The sequence below is a fragment of the Hetaerina americana genome, unplaced genomic scaffold (assembly GCF_022747635.1).
Source record: "Hetaerina americana unplaced genomic scaffold, ioHetAmer1.1.p SCAF_3, whole genome shotgun sequence".
Taxonomy (NCBI): domain Eukaryota; kingdom Metazoa; phylum Arthropoda; class Insecta; order Odonata; family Calopterygidae; genus Hetaerina; species Hetaerina americana.
Window position 1 is genome coordinate 12174618 of NW_027286874.1, and position 15284 is coordinate 12189901.

Genomic DNA, 15284 nt, shown 5'->3' on the forward strand with positions numbered 1-15284 from the left:
ATTATTTTAGTCTGTTAAAGTCAAGGAGGTAGTAGTCACTTTTTTATTCCTTTCCAACAGAGTATAGGTTGACCTTCTGGCCTCAATGTTTTATTTGTTTAGTGAATTTGAAGAAAAGTAGCAAGGGTCATAATTACATGGAGATATTTATGATCTAAGCCACTGGAGCAGCATGCCTTTTTGTTGAAAGAAAGACAAAATCAAGTGGAATCAAGCCTGGTTTCTTGCATCAAGGAAATGTGGTTGAACAGGCTAATTTCTGCTCTTGACCCGTACATACATGCATACAAATTGCCAATACATATTAATAAACATGAATGAAGGTCATAGATGAACTTTTAAAAGATTCTTTTGCTAATAACACCACATGCCAACACTGGATGAAATTATTCCCCCATTACGAAAAGAGAGTCAACTGTGGATCATACCAAAGGTTACTTATTTTTTTATCTACTACTTTTGTGGGTGGTTAAAATAAGATGAGTGATATTTTAGGTTTGATAACTCTTTTACTTAAAGTTTTGCCTTGATGTATCTTGGCTAAATAGATCACATTTTTGCCGAAAAAATGTCATCATCTTCTCATTAAATGGCAACGGCTTGTCTGTTCAAAATCTAATGACAAGGATATGAATGGTTTTCATGAAATATCAATATAATAACAAAAATTGTTCAGGGTTCCATTATGATTTGATATAAATGTAAATAAATTGTTGAGCTAAAGGTGATAATGAGTATAGTTGTCCTTTAACACCTCCATCAATTGAAATTCATACAAACTTCATATATACTATATATTCATGGATGCATAGTACCTCCTCAGTTATGTGATATTAAGTTACCACCCCAATTTTCCTAAATTGCAATATCATTTACTTGTTCTGACATTTGGATTACAGAGGAACAACCTTTGTATTTCAGATGTGAAATCTGTTGTGGAGACCATTTTGTTATATTTATCTATATGTCTCAAGAAATAGATGTACAAACTTTGAAAGTGGAGGAAATGGGATTCAAGTTCCTGCATCACTTAGTTAAAATAACATCATTAGAAAGCCGTGGTTGAGAGAAAAGAGTGCACACTAATAAAATTTGTACCTATTAATGAGTAAATAAAACTTGTAAAATTAATGCTCCCTTGCCATTAAAGTGACAAGATCATTGAATTTACTTCACTAGTAGTTTCCAAGTAATAGATAAAACTAATTTTGGAAAAATATGTGTGTGCTAAGCAAGTATATCATAATAATTTTCATGTGATCACTCAGTTGGTGACTGATGTATGCAATGTCTCAAATACTTGAATGCAAAAACAGCTTTTATAGTGGCAACATTTATCATTGTGATAATGATTAAATATAATTGTTAAATTAGTATTATTTGGAATAAGAAAAAGTCATATTACAAATTTGATATTAATTGTGATAAAGGAAGTTATCTTCTACAAAACGATGTTGAAATAAGTCACATACCTTATTAGCACAGAGGAAGCAGGTAGTAACCACTTTTGAGATGACATCCATGAGATTCTTTGTTTCGTGAATAACACTGTCTACTTTGGAAAATGTAGCAGCCTTTCCAACTGTGGGTTCTTTCACAGTGAATTGAAGCTGCTGCACATAAGTAGGCACTCGATCCAAGTTTTCCAAAAGATCCTTTTTGTGAGATCCTCCAGGCACCTATATCCATTTCCTCCCAAAAATCCAATTATTTACACAGAGCAACAGGAAAATGTGGAATAGACAAAATGGTATTAATATGCAAAAATTATTACATGAAAGTAGACATTTATAATTGTGATATTAATTAAATATAATTGATAAATTAGTATTATGTGGAATAAGAAAAATTTATACACCCAGAAAACATATGGTTGAATGAGGTAGATACACATACATTAAATTTAGAACAATAAAATAAAAACCAGATTTTTTAATATTATGTGATGTAGTGCATTTTCAACCATATTCAGCAAACATTTTAACATGGTACAATCAAATATATAAATAAAATAGGTTTGGAGTACAATGTGGAAAAATTTAGCAAAGTAGATTTATATCATGTTCATAAAATTTATAAACCATGTGCACCAATATGATATTACATGATGACAAACATGATTCAAAGCATATATAATTTAAATTCCATACAAACCATTATGTTAGCTCATCAAGTATGGAAAAATGATATAAAAAAGAAAAAGATGTGGTTTTTTTTCCAAGAGAAGCAGCAGTAGAGTTGGAATTCCAGAGAGAAATAAGCAGTGTTCACCCAAAGAAGGCACACCATTGAGAACAGAAAGCAGGCCCATGTAAAGGAGGAAAGAAAAGTAGGGGATGAATTAGTTTCTTGTAATATTTACATGGTCTTGTTGTTGCTAATTTGAAAAATGTTTTTTACCTTCACTTTGAACTTCTACTCCCTATTGTGCGGCGTTAGTTGGAGGCAATCCAAATTTCATTGAATAGAAGCTACAACAGAGCTATATCTTTTTTGTCCTATTTCATCAAGCAAAAAGTTGGGACTTTTTTAATTGACGTGCGAATTGTATTCAGATATTTGAAGGAATAACATGAAAAGGAACAACAAAGAATAACTGCAGTATTGGTACAAAAATTTTGTAATTTTTACTCGGAGTACTAAGGTAATTGTCAGCATCACATCTCATTTCAAAATTAATTTGTTTTGTTTTTTGGTTCTACAAGGTTTGATAAGGGTAAAAAATAAAATTTACACTACCACAATAAAGATTTAATATTTCACGACCATAGTTTCGATGCTGTGCATCATCATCAGGTAAACCTGAAACTGTTATGTTCTACAAGGTTTGCTCAAGTTCCAAGGTCTCCTAATTTATTTCTGACAAACTATTAACACCAGAAAGTTAAAACTTCTGTTACTTTTCTGCATAATAATTCTCTATTTGTGAATTTTTCACAACGACGCCATGCAATGACTACCAAGAATGCTTCTGTAAGGGTCACTTTTGCACAATAGAAAAACCAGTTGGTCCATGGCCACGACTCCATGGGTTCAATGTCATACAATATTTGGCCTACTTTGAAGTTTTGCTCTCAGGAGTGAACAGTTTTCACACCTATATCACTATCAGTGCATATATCACTCAATTTTCAATGGGTGGAAAACCCATGCAGGTGTAAAAGAAGGATGATCATACTGCTCTTGTACACTGCCATTTCAAACATTGAAAATGCCTCTCCCTGTAGCAACAGCTAAAAAAACCCTGTTCACTGTACAATGCAGCCATATGTGTCTTACAATTGAAAAGTGTTGGCATATTATAAGTTTACCTCATCTTTTCGCCTACCTTCAGTCTTGTAAAAAAATTGGGTGACCTTAAAACTTGAATACACCTTTTACATGAAATCAAAAGCGACCAACTATTATGACTTTTGCAAACTATTGGTTATCTGGCAGTGGTTTGGTTGGGATTATGCCAAAGCAAATTATGAGTCAGATTGAAATTTAATGAGTTTAATAAATATGGGTTAGAAAAAAACAATGTATCTCAGGCTTGAGAAAGCAAAATACTAAATGATTTTCTGTCAGCTTGAGAGGTTTTTAGCAGTAGTTATAAAAGTTTTTGTGAAATTTCTAACTGTGAAGCCTAACTGTTAATCTATAATGTGACCATGCATTTCACATTCTTGTTAGATGGCTATTCAGATTTTAAAGCATATTTTCATAGGGCTGAAAAATATATTTTGAATGAATAATATGCTAATAATGTGGTTTTTATAAATTTATGGAACATTCGAGTGCAATCCACAGTAAGACCTACTTGCTTGGTTCAAACCATAAGGAGATGAATCAAACTCCAGAAATTCTCATGAATATTTTGGAACTTTTGTTAGTTGATTGAAATATACTCTTACAAGCTACCCACATTTTCTTTGGCAATAGATTTGTTTTTCATTAAAAGGTAAAGGTTGTTTTGTTCTTTTTACACTGCCTTAGAATACAGTAAAAATACAATCATGTATATTGAAATGAAATAAGTGACTTTGTAATTCCACGTACACTTTATTTAGAACACGACATAGGTTTCAATATTGGACATCACCATCAGGTGATGAGGTGTCCTAAAAAAAGTGTTTGTGGAATTACAAAGTTACTTATTTCACTTCAATATGTGGGGTAAATTCCATAAAGTTTTGCTGGAGACAAAAAATACAATAAGGTACTTTGACTTTTGCAATGGTTTGTTTATGCTGAGATAGTGATTAATACTTCCTGTATGTGGAGCATTTAGTGAGTCAATGACTCTTCAATGTTGCAGCAACAAGAATCACTGCTGATTTCAATTTGGCTCTTAAGGTGCTTGCCACAGAAGCAGAAGAATCATAGGGAAATACATGCAAAATGTGCAGCAAACCTCAGAATCTTGTAATACTGTAGTAATTATGTCCTTATCTTTAAATTTTCATTGAATTATTTCTAATTTTAATTAAGTTATTCAAAGTTTAATGAGTATAATATAGTTTTTTACGTCAGGCTTCACTCAATGAAAGTTTTGAATAAACTATTCCTAAAAAAATAATGATAAGCAGTAAAATGTATCATGACATTAAACATCTTTTTGTAGAATAGTACTGTTGTTCTTTTTCAATGAATATTGGTATGTGAATTATTGTTGAATTATATATTAACATTTTATGAGCTTTTTATTTCAATTCTAAATACATTGCCCAGACAAAAATGATTACTTCTTACATCATTTTACACAACTGTCATGGGTTTGTTAGGCTGGGTCTTGCATTGGAAATTACTCAGCAAACACTATGATAAAATTTATGGGTTTTTAATTATATATAACCACTATTGCCTGAAAAATTCCACGGTCTCTTTTTAGACTCTCATTATATATTAAAGAGCAAAGTATTGCATCGACATTCGACTTAGGAATGTGAACGAATATAAATGTTTTGAAATACTCTGGGCATGTTTCGGCAATTATCTGAATGATGCCCATTTGTGTGTCTCTTCATGTTTCCGTGCAGGTATGTTTTTTTGTGGGCATTAGATTTTGGCCAAAATACATGCCCCAGAAATTACCTCTTTTAGCCTGTGTATGTGGTGCCAACACAAATAAATTAAAAAAGAGCGGGGGACCTGAGAACTCTTTTTAGACAGAAGTGCCAATCCAAAACAAAACTAAAATAGACTGGATAACTGTAATGAATTTCCATGGTGCATATTTTTTCAATAAAATATGAAAGACTCCATTACTTTATTAGTTTTGGTTTTTTTGATCAATCTGAATGTGGTTGGCATAAAAACCACATTGTCAGTACCAACTCAATTCCTCTTAAAAGGATGAATGGCAAATCCCTTCCATCCATAGAAGATTGATTACTAAAAACTATGAGTTCAAGATTTAACTGTAAGAGTAGATGATTTCAATTCTCTTCTCTCATTTCACCTTGCATGGGTGGTAATAGAAACTTTCCCTTAACATGAGTAATACAATAATTTACTGACAGTTAAGAATGGTGTCCATTAAAACTATTATGACATATTAAGAAATAAGAAAATCAAGAGGATAAAGCGTTGCCACAACTGTACTTGCCACATCAGATACTTTTAAAGTATGGGAATTCCAGTAAATTTTTTGCTCCCATAAAAATATAGTTTTGGAGTGACTGCAAGCATTTCAATCCGTATGAACTTAATTTTCAAAATGAATGAGATGGCTAAATGACATTTGCGACTGAATGAGTTACACTTTCATATCAGAATTTCCTGCATAATATTAATGATAATTTAAAATATGGATGCCAGATGGCACGTCATTTTTATTTGAAAAGCAATTGTACTGGATCTATGTCTATGCCACCATATTTTTATAAAAACACAATAATTTGGACTGTAAGAAGACAGCCCATAGAAGACGATTCACAAAAGGCAATCATACACATGCGGTAAGGTAATGTTTCTCATTGCACAATGAGAAAGCATAACATCATAATATTTCAAGCAATGTGTGTAAAAGTGTACATAATTAAAAAGGGTAACATCAGCCAATGAAAAATGATCCAAAAAAGCCAGTTGTACTTGACTAGTTCAGCTTACTCTATGCGTGATAGAGATGCATATGAGCGCATCACAATGTATGGAATTCACACACAAACACATTTCCTTGATTGTATAATAATAATTTGGTATCCCAAAAGGTTGCTGCAGAATAATGATGTGCAAAAGCCAGTTATAATTTCATAGTGTCATATACTGTATAGGTTGGTTTGTGTATATATTAATCACAACATATCAACACATGCAAGTACCTTAAATATGCACCTAATAGGCATTAAGAGCTGGTTTTCTAGCCAAAATTGTCTCAAGTTGAAACTATATAAACCCTTGTGCCAAATAATAAACTGGAAATCAGTTTTCTGCAGTATATGCTCCTCGAGGTCATGCAGTTTTGTTATTGCATGCAATATTTGATTAATATTAATGTCTATTAAAGTTTGCCGAGCAGAATATTCACAAGAAAGGTAACACCCACATTTTGGTGTACGAGGTCTGTTAAAAAAGTATTGCGAATTTTGAATTTTAGCGAGTTCCGTATATTTGATTTTCGATTATCTTGTGACATTATGTTGGTACTTAAGTCTCTTACTTTTGCCGAAAAGTTCGGCCGAACTTCAGTTAATTGTTGACAGCTGTTTTGCTCGGACGTGTTTTGGCTTGTCTTCGATTTTTGCCTGCTCCTAAAAATGGTTTAAAGATTCTGTGTCAAATTTTGCATGAAAAACGAAATTAAGTGTGCTGGCGCATTCTGAATGTTGACTGTGGCATATGGAGAAGCTTCCTTGGACCGAAGCAACGCTTATCGGTGGTACAAAATGTTCTCAGAGGGCTGAGAAGATGTGAGCGATGAAGAGCGGACCGGACGCCCGAGCACGTCAACAGCAAACGAAAACATTGATGAAGTGAAGAAAATATAATTGGCCAATCGCCGAATCACTGTTAGAGAAGTTGCTGAGGACCTAAATATATTGATTGGCTCGTGCCATTCGATTTTTACCAAGGATTTGGGCATGACACGGGTCGCCGCGAAATTCTTACCAAAATGGCTCAATTTCGACCAAAAACAACAACGCATTAACATTGCTAATGAGGTGTTGGACTCAGTCCGCGACGACCCAGATTTGCTCTAGAGGGTCATAACTGGTGACATATAATGGGTTTATGGTTATGACGTGGAAACTAAAGCTCAATCATCCCAATTAAAGCTGCTGCACGAGCCAAGATCGAAAAAAGCGCTCCAAGTTCGGTCGAATGTGGAAGTTTTGCTTACAGTTATCTTCGATTGCCGGGGCGTGGTTCATCATGAGTTCTTGCCACAGGGTAGAACGATAAATAAGGAATATTACCTGCAAGTTATGCGCAATTTGCGCGAGGCAAAATAAAGTTAAGATGTCTAGTTTGAATCCCACCAGGTTTAATCTAGTTGGTTGCACTTTTTCTTTACCTGTGTTCTCAATGAAATAGCCTTGAATGTGGAATTTTGCCCTGTGAGCTGACTAGACAAGATTTATTGATATAACTATTATCCATTCCATCAAAATATTTTCTTGGGAACTGAGTTTTAATATAGGGTCAAAGTTGAAAAGTGACATTTATGAAAAGTCACCTGCAAACAGTATCTTGCTGATATGTTAATGATTTTCTGCGGACTCCAGTACTGACATTACACAGCAATGCTCAGGTATCAATTACAGAATATTTGTTCAATGTACTTAATCTTAAGGGAAACTTTTTCATCTACTTCAGATTCTTTTTTACCCAGGGTTCACCAACTCTTATGAATCATTTAATTTGCAACCTGAAAGTCAGCTCTGCCATTTTGTTGGTAAAATTTGATAATATCACTATTATCTTTTTTGATCATGAATTTTCAAGAAAATGAAGAAATTAATAAAATAAATGCTACACTCCAGTTTATTGGTGGCTGGTGGGTTGACATCTTTAGATGGGTGTAATTGTAAATTTGTGAGCTTAATGACAGCTTACTCCCATTATTGGCTTCTGAATAAATTTTCTGCTAAGCAGGAGATATTTATGAGGAGCTTACCATGACACTCTCCTGAAGATGAGCATGTAAATTTCAGGTTTTGTGTTATTGATTTCAAGTGCTGTTCAGAGGTGCTTATTTTTACTTTCCCTCTGCCCCTTCTGATCCCCTCAGACTATGATGTACAAACCATCCAATTGTTATTAAACTGGTATTTTGTCTGGCAACTAATGATGTCTTTGGGAGATGATAGTTACAGTACTAAAAAGTATTATGTGGGATGTCACTTAATTATGCTAGCCAATGATATACCCTTTCCACCCATTAAAACCAGAAACTATGAATTTTATAAAACATCACTGCTCATTTTTCTTCATTAAAAATCCATACACAAAGCATGAAACAAAAGCAGAATAATTCATGTAAGCCTTAGCCCTGCACTGTGATCAAACAGAGGTAACACGTATTGAATTGGGAAGGCATATCTGTGTCTTGAGTGCCTGAAACATAATGGACTTTGGAATCTTCAATGGAAGTGTAACCCATAGAGGATGAAGTATTACACTACAACCAGTGAGAAAAGGAACTGTGTACAGGTCTAAACTAAGTTGAAAAATGACTTATTTCTCAGAGTAATAGTGGTTGTTGACTGTAGAGCCTTTTCTTGTGAGGCACATTCCAGGATAACCCAGCTTTCCTTAAAGGCTATACTGAAAGTACTATGCTACTGGGTACCTACAACAAGAACTTAGGATAGGAATAAGGATTTTAACCACAGTATTTTGTGATACATATTTCTCAAAACATTTTTACCTTGGTGTCCTGAAAATAGGGTACCTAGAATATTAGGTAATTCATGGATATTTTTTCCTTGTAGTCAACTGATGTATAATTTATTGTTAATGAGGAGTAATATGGTAAAAATGACTTTGTATCGATTGCCACTGATGCACTTTTCTCTCACAATCCATTTGCAACAATGCATTGCCATATGTTGATTTTATTAAGTATTTAACTTTCAGTGTTTTTTGAGTTTGAACATAAGGTGAAATAAAAAAATGTATATACAATGGGAGAGAATTGAATCATGATCATGAGTTAAATACAGAGTTAATTCAAAGTAGACTTGAACTGATAAAAATATGCAATATTTTACATTCGTACCCATCTTTCATTATTAAAATCTCCAGCTGCATTTCAGATTCATCTACATTTGAATTTTTTTCCTGACTAATCGGTGAAACAATCCTAGACCCTCCCCTGCCCTGCCACCCAGCATGTAAGACAAAATCATAAATAATGGATTTTATGTTGTGATGTATTCTTGCTTAATTTTCTACATAATGTTACCAGGTAATGATTACATAACAAAATATTCTACATTTTTCATCAAGAATCTCTATAGAACTGGCCATTGATTCAAGGTAAATTGTTTCACTGACTACAACATTAGACAAAAAAATAATTAATTGATGAGTGCATATTAGTGTAACTGAGTATTATGTTATTAAGCAACAGGGGCTTCAATTATTACACTCCCCAGGTTTGCAATATAATTAAATCATGGCCCATATGTCTTTAAAAAATATTTAATGAGCAAGTCAGAATCAATCTGAAGTATTCCCAAGCAAAATTTAAGCTGGCTAACAACTTGTTATTTAAAGCAGATGGGCATGACCGTAGTCTTGCAGTTATTCACTCCATTTCAGTATTAGTTTTATAGCTCCACTGAAGGATCTAAAGGTGCTGCCTATACTTCCCTACTGATGGCTCCAACATTTTTTATATACATATTCAAAGAAGTGACAAATGACAATCATAGAAGAAAATAATAATAACAATTGCAAATATTATTTATGACCCTTAAGCCATTCAGGGCATTTGTTTAGCAGAAGATTACAAAATTCAGGGGATTATTGCATGCTTTAACACTCACTATCCCCTCAAAAAAGCATGTGACTTTTACAGTGATATAACTTGGTTGAAAGCTTGGGTCAATGTGCAGAACTAAAAATGTGTCCATAATTTCTACGTATGCACTATAGAGAGGGGGGTCAGCCAGGTGGAAAATTTCACATAAGACTACACGCATTTCTGACCAACCACTGTGCTAAAAGTATCCTACAAGATCTTTTACTTCTCTTTGAGGTTTACCTTTCACTTCAGTGAATTGGCATTTTGTACTAGTTTAGACCTGCAAGGTTTCAACAAGGTTATTCCAAAACGGGTGTAGACAAAAGAAAGAGGAAGACTATGGAGCAGTTTTTAGTGTTTATGTATATAGTTTTCACAAGGAGAAGATGGGTTTGAACCGTCAATCCTTACTACCTTAATCAACACTACATTTTGTCTGTGATTACTATGAATTGAATGATTGTGCTCTGGTGGGGATTTGCTTTCCCTCTCAGAACGATATTGTTAGAACAAATAAAAGTCAAATTACTGAGGTTGGGGTATTCAATTACTTCAGAAGGCATAGCAGACGTCAAGGTACAGTGCTATATCCCAGCACTAATTTTCAGCCAATGCAAGCAGATGATACTAATCAAAGCTCTGCAAGAGGTTACATGGAGGTAAATGGTGAATGGGGAATCAGAAAAGAAACCCACCTGGTAGGAAAATTGACGCACAACTTTGTAGAGGCGATTCGCTTCCTCGGCAAAGTATTCTGCCTGCGTGAACAAGTCTTGTGTGGTCCGCAGGGAGCCTTCACCTCGAGTGAAACGGTACATGCTGAACGCCATTGCAGACATGTTTTTGGCTCGCTTCACAATGTCATTGTCTTCGGCGCCAGGAGGAGGAGCTCCCCCTGGTGCACTGCCGGCACGTCGCCTTCGCCCACTGTCAAAGCGTCCACCTCCTTCCCCTTCCTCACTCTCCCCAATCTCTTCCCCAACTCCTCCCCCTCCTGATCGCACTCCATCTCTCCCATTCCCACCAATTACATCTCCCCCACCACCAATGCCTCCTCCTCCCTCTCCCATGCCTCCAACACCACCAACACTCCCCCCATTGCTGGTGTCAACCCCTCCACCTTCCTCCCACCTCTCGGTCTCTGCATCCATCTCTGAAGACATGAGCTTCATCTCAAGGCCAGCCTTTGCTATTTTCGCTTGTTCCTGTGGGATTAAAGATTTTTTTACTGCCCTACTCAGTAATAACAATAATAATGTTGAATTTATTTAGTAAACTCAATTAGGACCACCAAGTCTTTTCTGGCATTTCATTCACATTGTGAAAAATCCTTAACCAAGCCTTAAAAACATGATCATTAGGTGAGAAAGAGCTCAATCAGGCCAACATACTCAGCTGTCCATTAAATGAAGAACACAATGTATATTTCCACTGTTCTTTATTTACATTCAAATAGTTTCAAGGCTTAGGCGTCATCATCAGGGGTGTGTGACCTGATGATGACACCTAAGCATTGAAACAGGTTGTATGTAAATAAAGAACATTTGAAATGTACCATGCGTTCTTCATTTAATGAACATGAACTACCACAAAGTTGAGCCTGGAACAATTGAATTGGCTGGCAAATACCCAGCTGTATTAAGGATATAAATGGAATAATGACGAAAAAAAGTCAGCATTTGTTTCAACTTCGGTGACCTACCATTTAGATCTGCTCATTGTACATTAACAACAATATATAATTGAAAATATATTCATGTGGGAAGAGATGAAAATATCAAGCAAAGTAGTTGTGTGTTCAAGTTGAAATTTCTGTTTGATATTAAAATCTGGTATGACATGGTGGAACAAGCATTGGATAATGAAGAAAACACTTTGTACTGTTCACTTATTAATTGAAAATAATATACAATGGACATTTTTATGCCTAAATGTTCAAAAGGTTTCCATATGATATTAACTAAATAAATGTACTGTACAAAGTGGGTTCTTAATTTGTATAAAGTAATTTGTAATTCCTACTCTAGCTTGAGCATTTCAAATATCTATATTCACAGTAAAATTGACCTTTTTTGTAGTTGAGGATGTGATTTTTCAGATTTCAGGCCCAGTTTTTGTATTACATGAATCATAACTCACAATTATTATTAAAGTTCATATTTACCTACTTGTGAGTTTAGGATGTTGCCCTTGAATGATTAGTGACCACAAATACATCTGGCTCTCTCAAGATACATATTATATATCTTATGCCAGACATTCACCATAGAAGGGATGATAAATTCCTGAAGAAGCTTCTCCTTCAGTACCCTACTCACAATTTTTAGTTACTTCCGCTCATTTAATTTCCTAGTTATACACGCATCTTTACGGCCTTATTTGATCTACACCTTGTATGATATGACATTAGGGTGATGTTTCAGAACTCCTTCCCATGAAGTCAACATTCTCACTTGCATTTTTAACTGAGAATATTTTATTTGAACTAGTTTTGATGCATTGCATCCTTTTGAAATAATATTTTAAATATTCATCGAAATTAGCCATAAAGGAATATTATATATGGAAAATTATATATGAGTTACTCTTCATAATATATGTTTTATCTTGCCTACCTCAGGATCCAAATGGACAGGCTTCAAAGGTTTTGAGGTGGTTCCGTGTTTCTGTAGAAAAGAAAGAAAAATATCAATGACTCTTTTGTGTGCTTCATTCATATTTTAAGTCAACATATGTGCAATGCAGGAGAACTCTTAAGCAACGGAGCATTCAAGCGCTTTTCTGTGCCTATGAATTTTTAGCAACATATGAACGTCTAAATTACTATCCTTGCACTTGGTAAGGTTAAAAGCACTATTGTATGGACAATATGAATGACTTCCATAAAATAAATCTTCGGGGAAGATTTCCATCCAAACAAAGTAAGTGCAAGGTTTTAGAGGAAATTGACATCACTGTTAATTTCTACATCAGAAAACACAACCCTCCTCACAAATGAGAATATATCAGCATTATAGCGTGTATTATAGCCACATGCTGAAGCTGGCAATGCATATTTCTGGGCAGAAGTAAGAAAGTTTATAGCTACTCACCAAGTAGGGTTGCTAGCTGGACCTTACTTTCTTTTCCAAAGATGGCATCTGGTCTAAATAATCCTCAATATTGATAAAGATAATTTTTGCGACATTTAAAGGAATAATTTTTATGAGATTTAATGAAACCCTAACTTAGCATCTCCGGTAATCAGATTATGCAAATTATAATTATATTTGATAAAATTTTCACATTAATAGTGTGCTCAATTTTAGAAAGATACCCAATAAATTTTTCTGTACACAAAAGCATCTCACTTTTGCCAGTGATTTAAATCTTCATGTGGTGCTTATGCACACACAAAAAATACAAGATACCCTGTACATAGCCATAGGAAGGTATAGTTGCAGCTGTAATTCACATCAATGTCATCTACATCGTAAATGTTGTTGGAACTATATTATACCCTTTATTATGTTGTCAATTGGTAATTATTTATTTTATTTGTTCATTAAAGAATTTGATACTTACTAGAAATTTAGATGAATACACATATGGTCACCAGGCATTTGCAATATCTACAAAAAGTATGTGTGTATAATTTATGCATGAAGGATGTTCAAGATTTAAACTAATTCGTTTAGGGCAAGAAGGGGGACTCAACGATGTTTTTTCACATGCAAATATCCAAACATTTGGGTATGTTACTAGGAATTGTGAAAGTTATCAGGAGTGTGTGAACAGGTAGGAAAAAAAATGAATTCAGGTTCCCTACCATGGAAGGGAATACTGTCATGCATCAAGGTCAATTTCCAAAGCGTGTGACTTTTCAAGTGCGTTGGGAATTTGCCGATATGACAATAGTTTATCCAATATGACATAAGGAGAAGGAGGCTAGCCCATAGTCAACCTTATTCTTAAAAGTGAATCTTGATTTATTGAAACATAACTGAAGTCACCCTCCACCTCTTATAGGCTTTGTTGCCATAATAATGCATTAGTTCTGTGAATTGGTTATATATTCACATACATTAAAAAAGCTAATTATAGGTCCCTCTAATTGGTCTAAAAATTTGCCACAGATATATGTGAAGAAGTCACTGAGAAATATATGGTTAATGGAAAAGATAGTGGCTGATAAGGCTTTTGCAGCTTTCCATCTAAATAAATATTGGTCAAAAATGCAAACACTGCCTGCTTTATTCTGATAGAAAACAATTACTGCCTGAAAAAAGAAATAGGTTACATTCTGAAACATATATCCATAACTCTATGAACGATTTTCTTCATGCTAAGAAGAAACTAGATTGAAAATGAAGTTGAGGAAGGGGGATACTTTCTACTACCACATTGACTGTTCTCAGCTCTACTGATGTAATAATATTCGAGTTGGAAAAACAACTCAAAATTCTAGTCATCATACTTACATGAAAATGTAACAAAATCAAAATCCAATTGCAATGATGTGAAAAATCATAGTTTTACCACTTGCATTCTCATAGAGTATATTGAATTTCTGGCAACCACGACTAATGCTCATCAACCTAAGGTTCATCTACCTCCACAAGACTGAAATTAAGTGTATAACCCATGAAGACTAAGCAAATAGTGTAGTTTCCCCATGGCCATTTTCCTTTACCACAAGATGCTAATTTTCCTCTGTCTTCACTTAGGTGAACACCAATTTAAGAGCACAGCTCTATTACAGTCATGTCTATTTTGTCGCAAAAATTATCAGTTTTACAACAGAATTTCAAAGTATAATGGATACTGCAAAAATTATTTATGGTATCCCATAAAGCTCCCGACTAAATATGAAGCCAGACTATGAATTATACAATTTAGGTACGCAGCATTTTAAAACCAGATGCCCATGGTTGGCCTTACAGTAAGAAATATTTGCAATATTTAATATCTGATTTTCCATTAGGTAAAAGTAGTAAATAAAAGTATTAAAGTAAAAAAGTATGGACGTTGTTAGAGATAATATCACAGAAGATTTTAGAAGACATTGACACTTGAAGTTAAAATATAAGATTCATTCTTTGAAATAATTAGTGGTTTTTTAAATGCTCATTATGTAGGTTGACACCTACATACATGGGTAGTTTGAAAAGTCCATGCAAAGATCATTGGTGTACATCAAAGTTATTTTCAGTTAGAAGGTAACACACATTAAATTTCAACTAGACTGGTCTATCACCCTGTGCTAGGGATTTTTTTGATTGAATAAATCAAGTGATTTCCAAAAAAAAGGATAAAAGAGAATTTCATGCTTTGATGAAACATTATTTTG

The 15284-nt window shown here is 34.2% G+C and overlaps 1 protein-coding gene across 1 annotated transcript in view; it reads right to left on the minus strand.

Annotated features, from left to right (window-relative positions):
- alpha-Catr (alpha-catenin related) overlaps nucleotides 1-15284 on the minus strand; it is a 160292-nt gene that overhangs the window by 6638 nt on the left and 138370 nt on the right. Inside the window, exons 11-14 of the mRNA XM_071588451.1 lie at nucleotides 12571-12621; nucleotides 11001-11160; nucleotides 10651-10823; nucleotides 1473-1679 (exon numbers count right to left, since the gene is read on the minus strand). Coding sequence (XP_071444552.1) covers nucleotides 1473-1679; nucleotides 10651-10823; nucleotides 11001-11160; nucleotides 12571-12621 — 591 coding nt within the window. The remainder of the gene's footprint in view (nucleotides 1-1472; nucleotides 1680-10650; nucleotides 10824-11000; nucleotides 11161-12570; nucleotides 12622-15284) is intronic.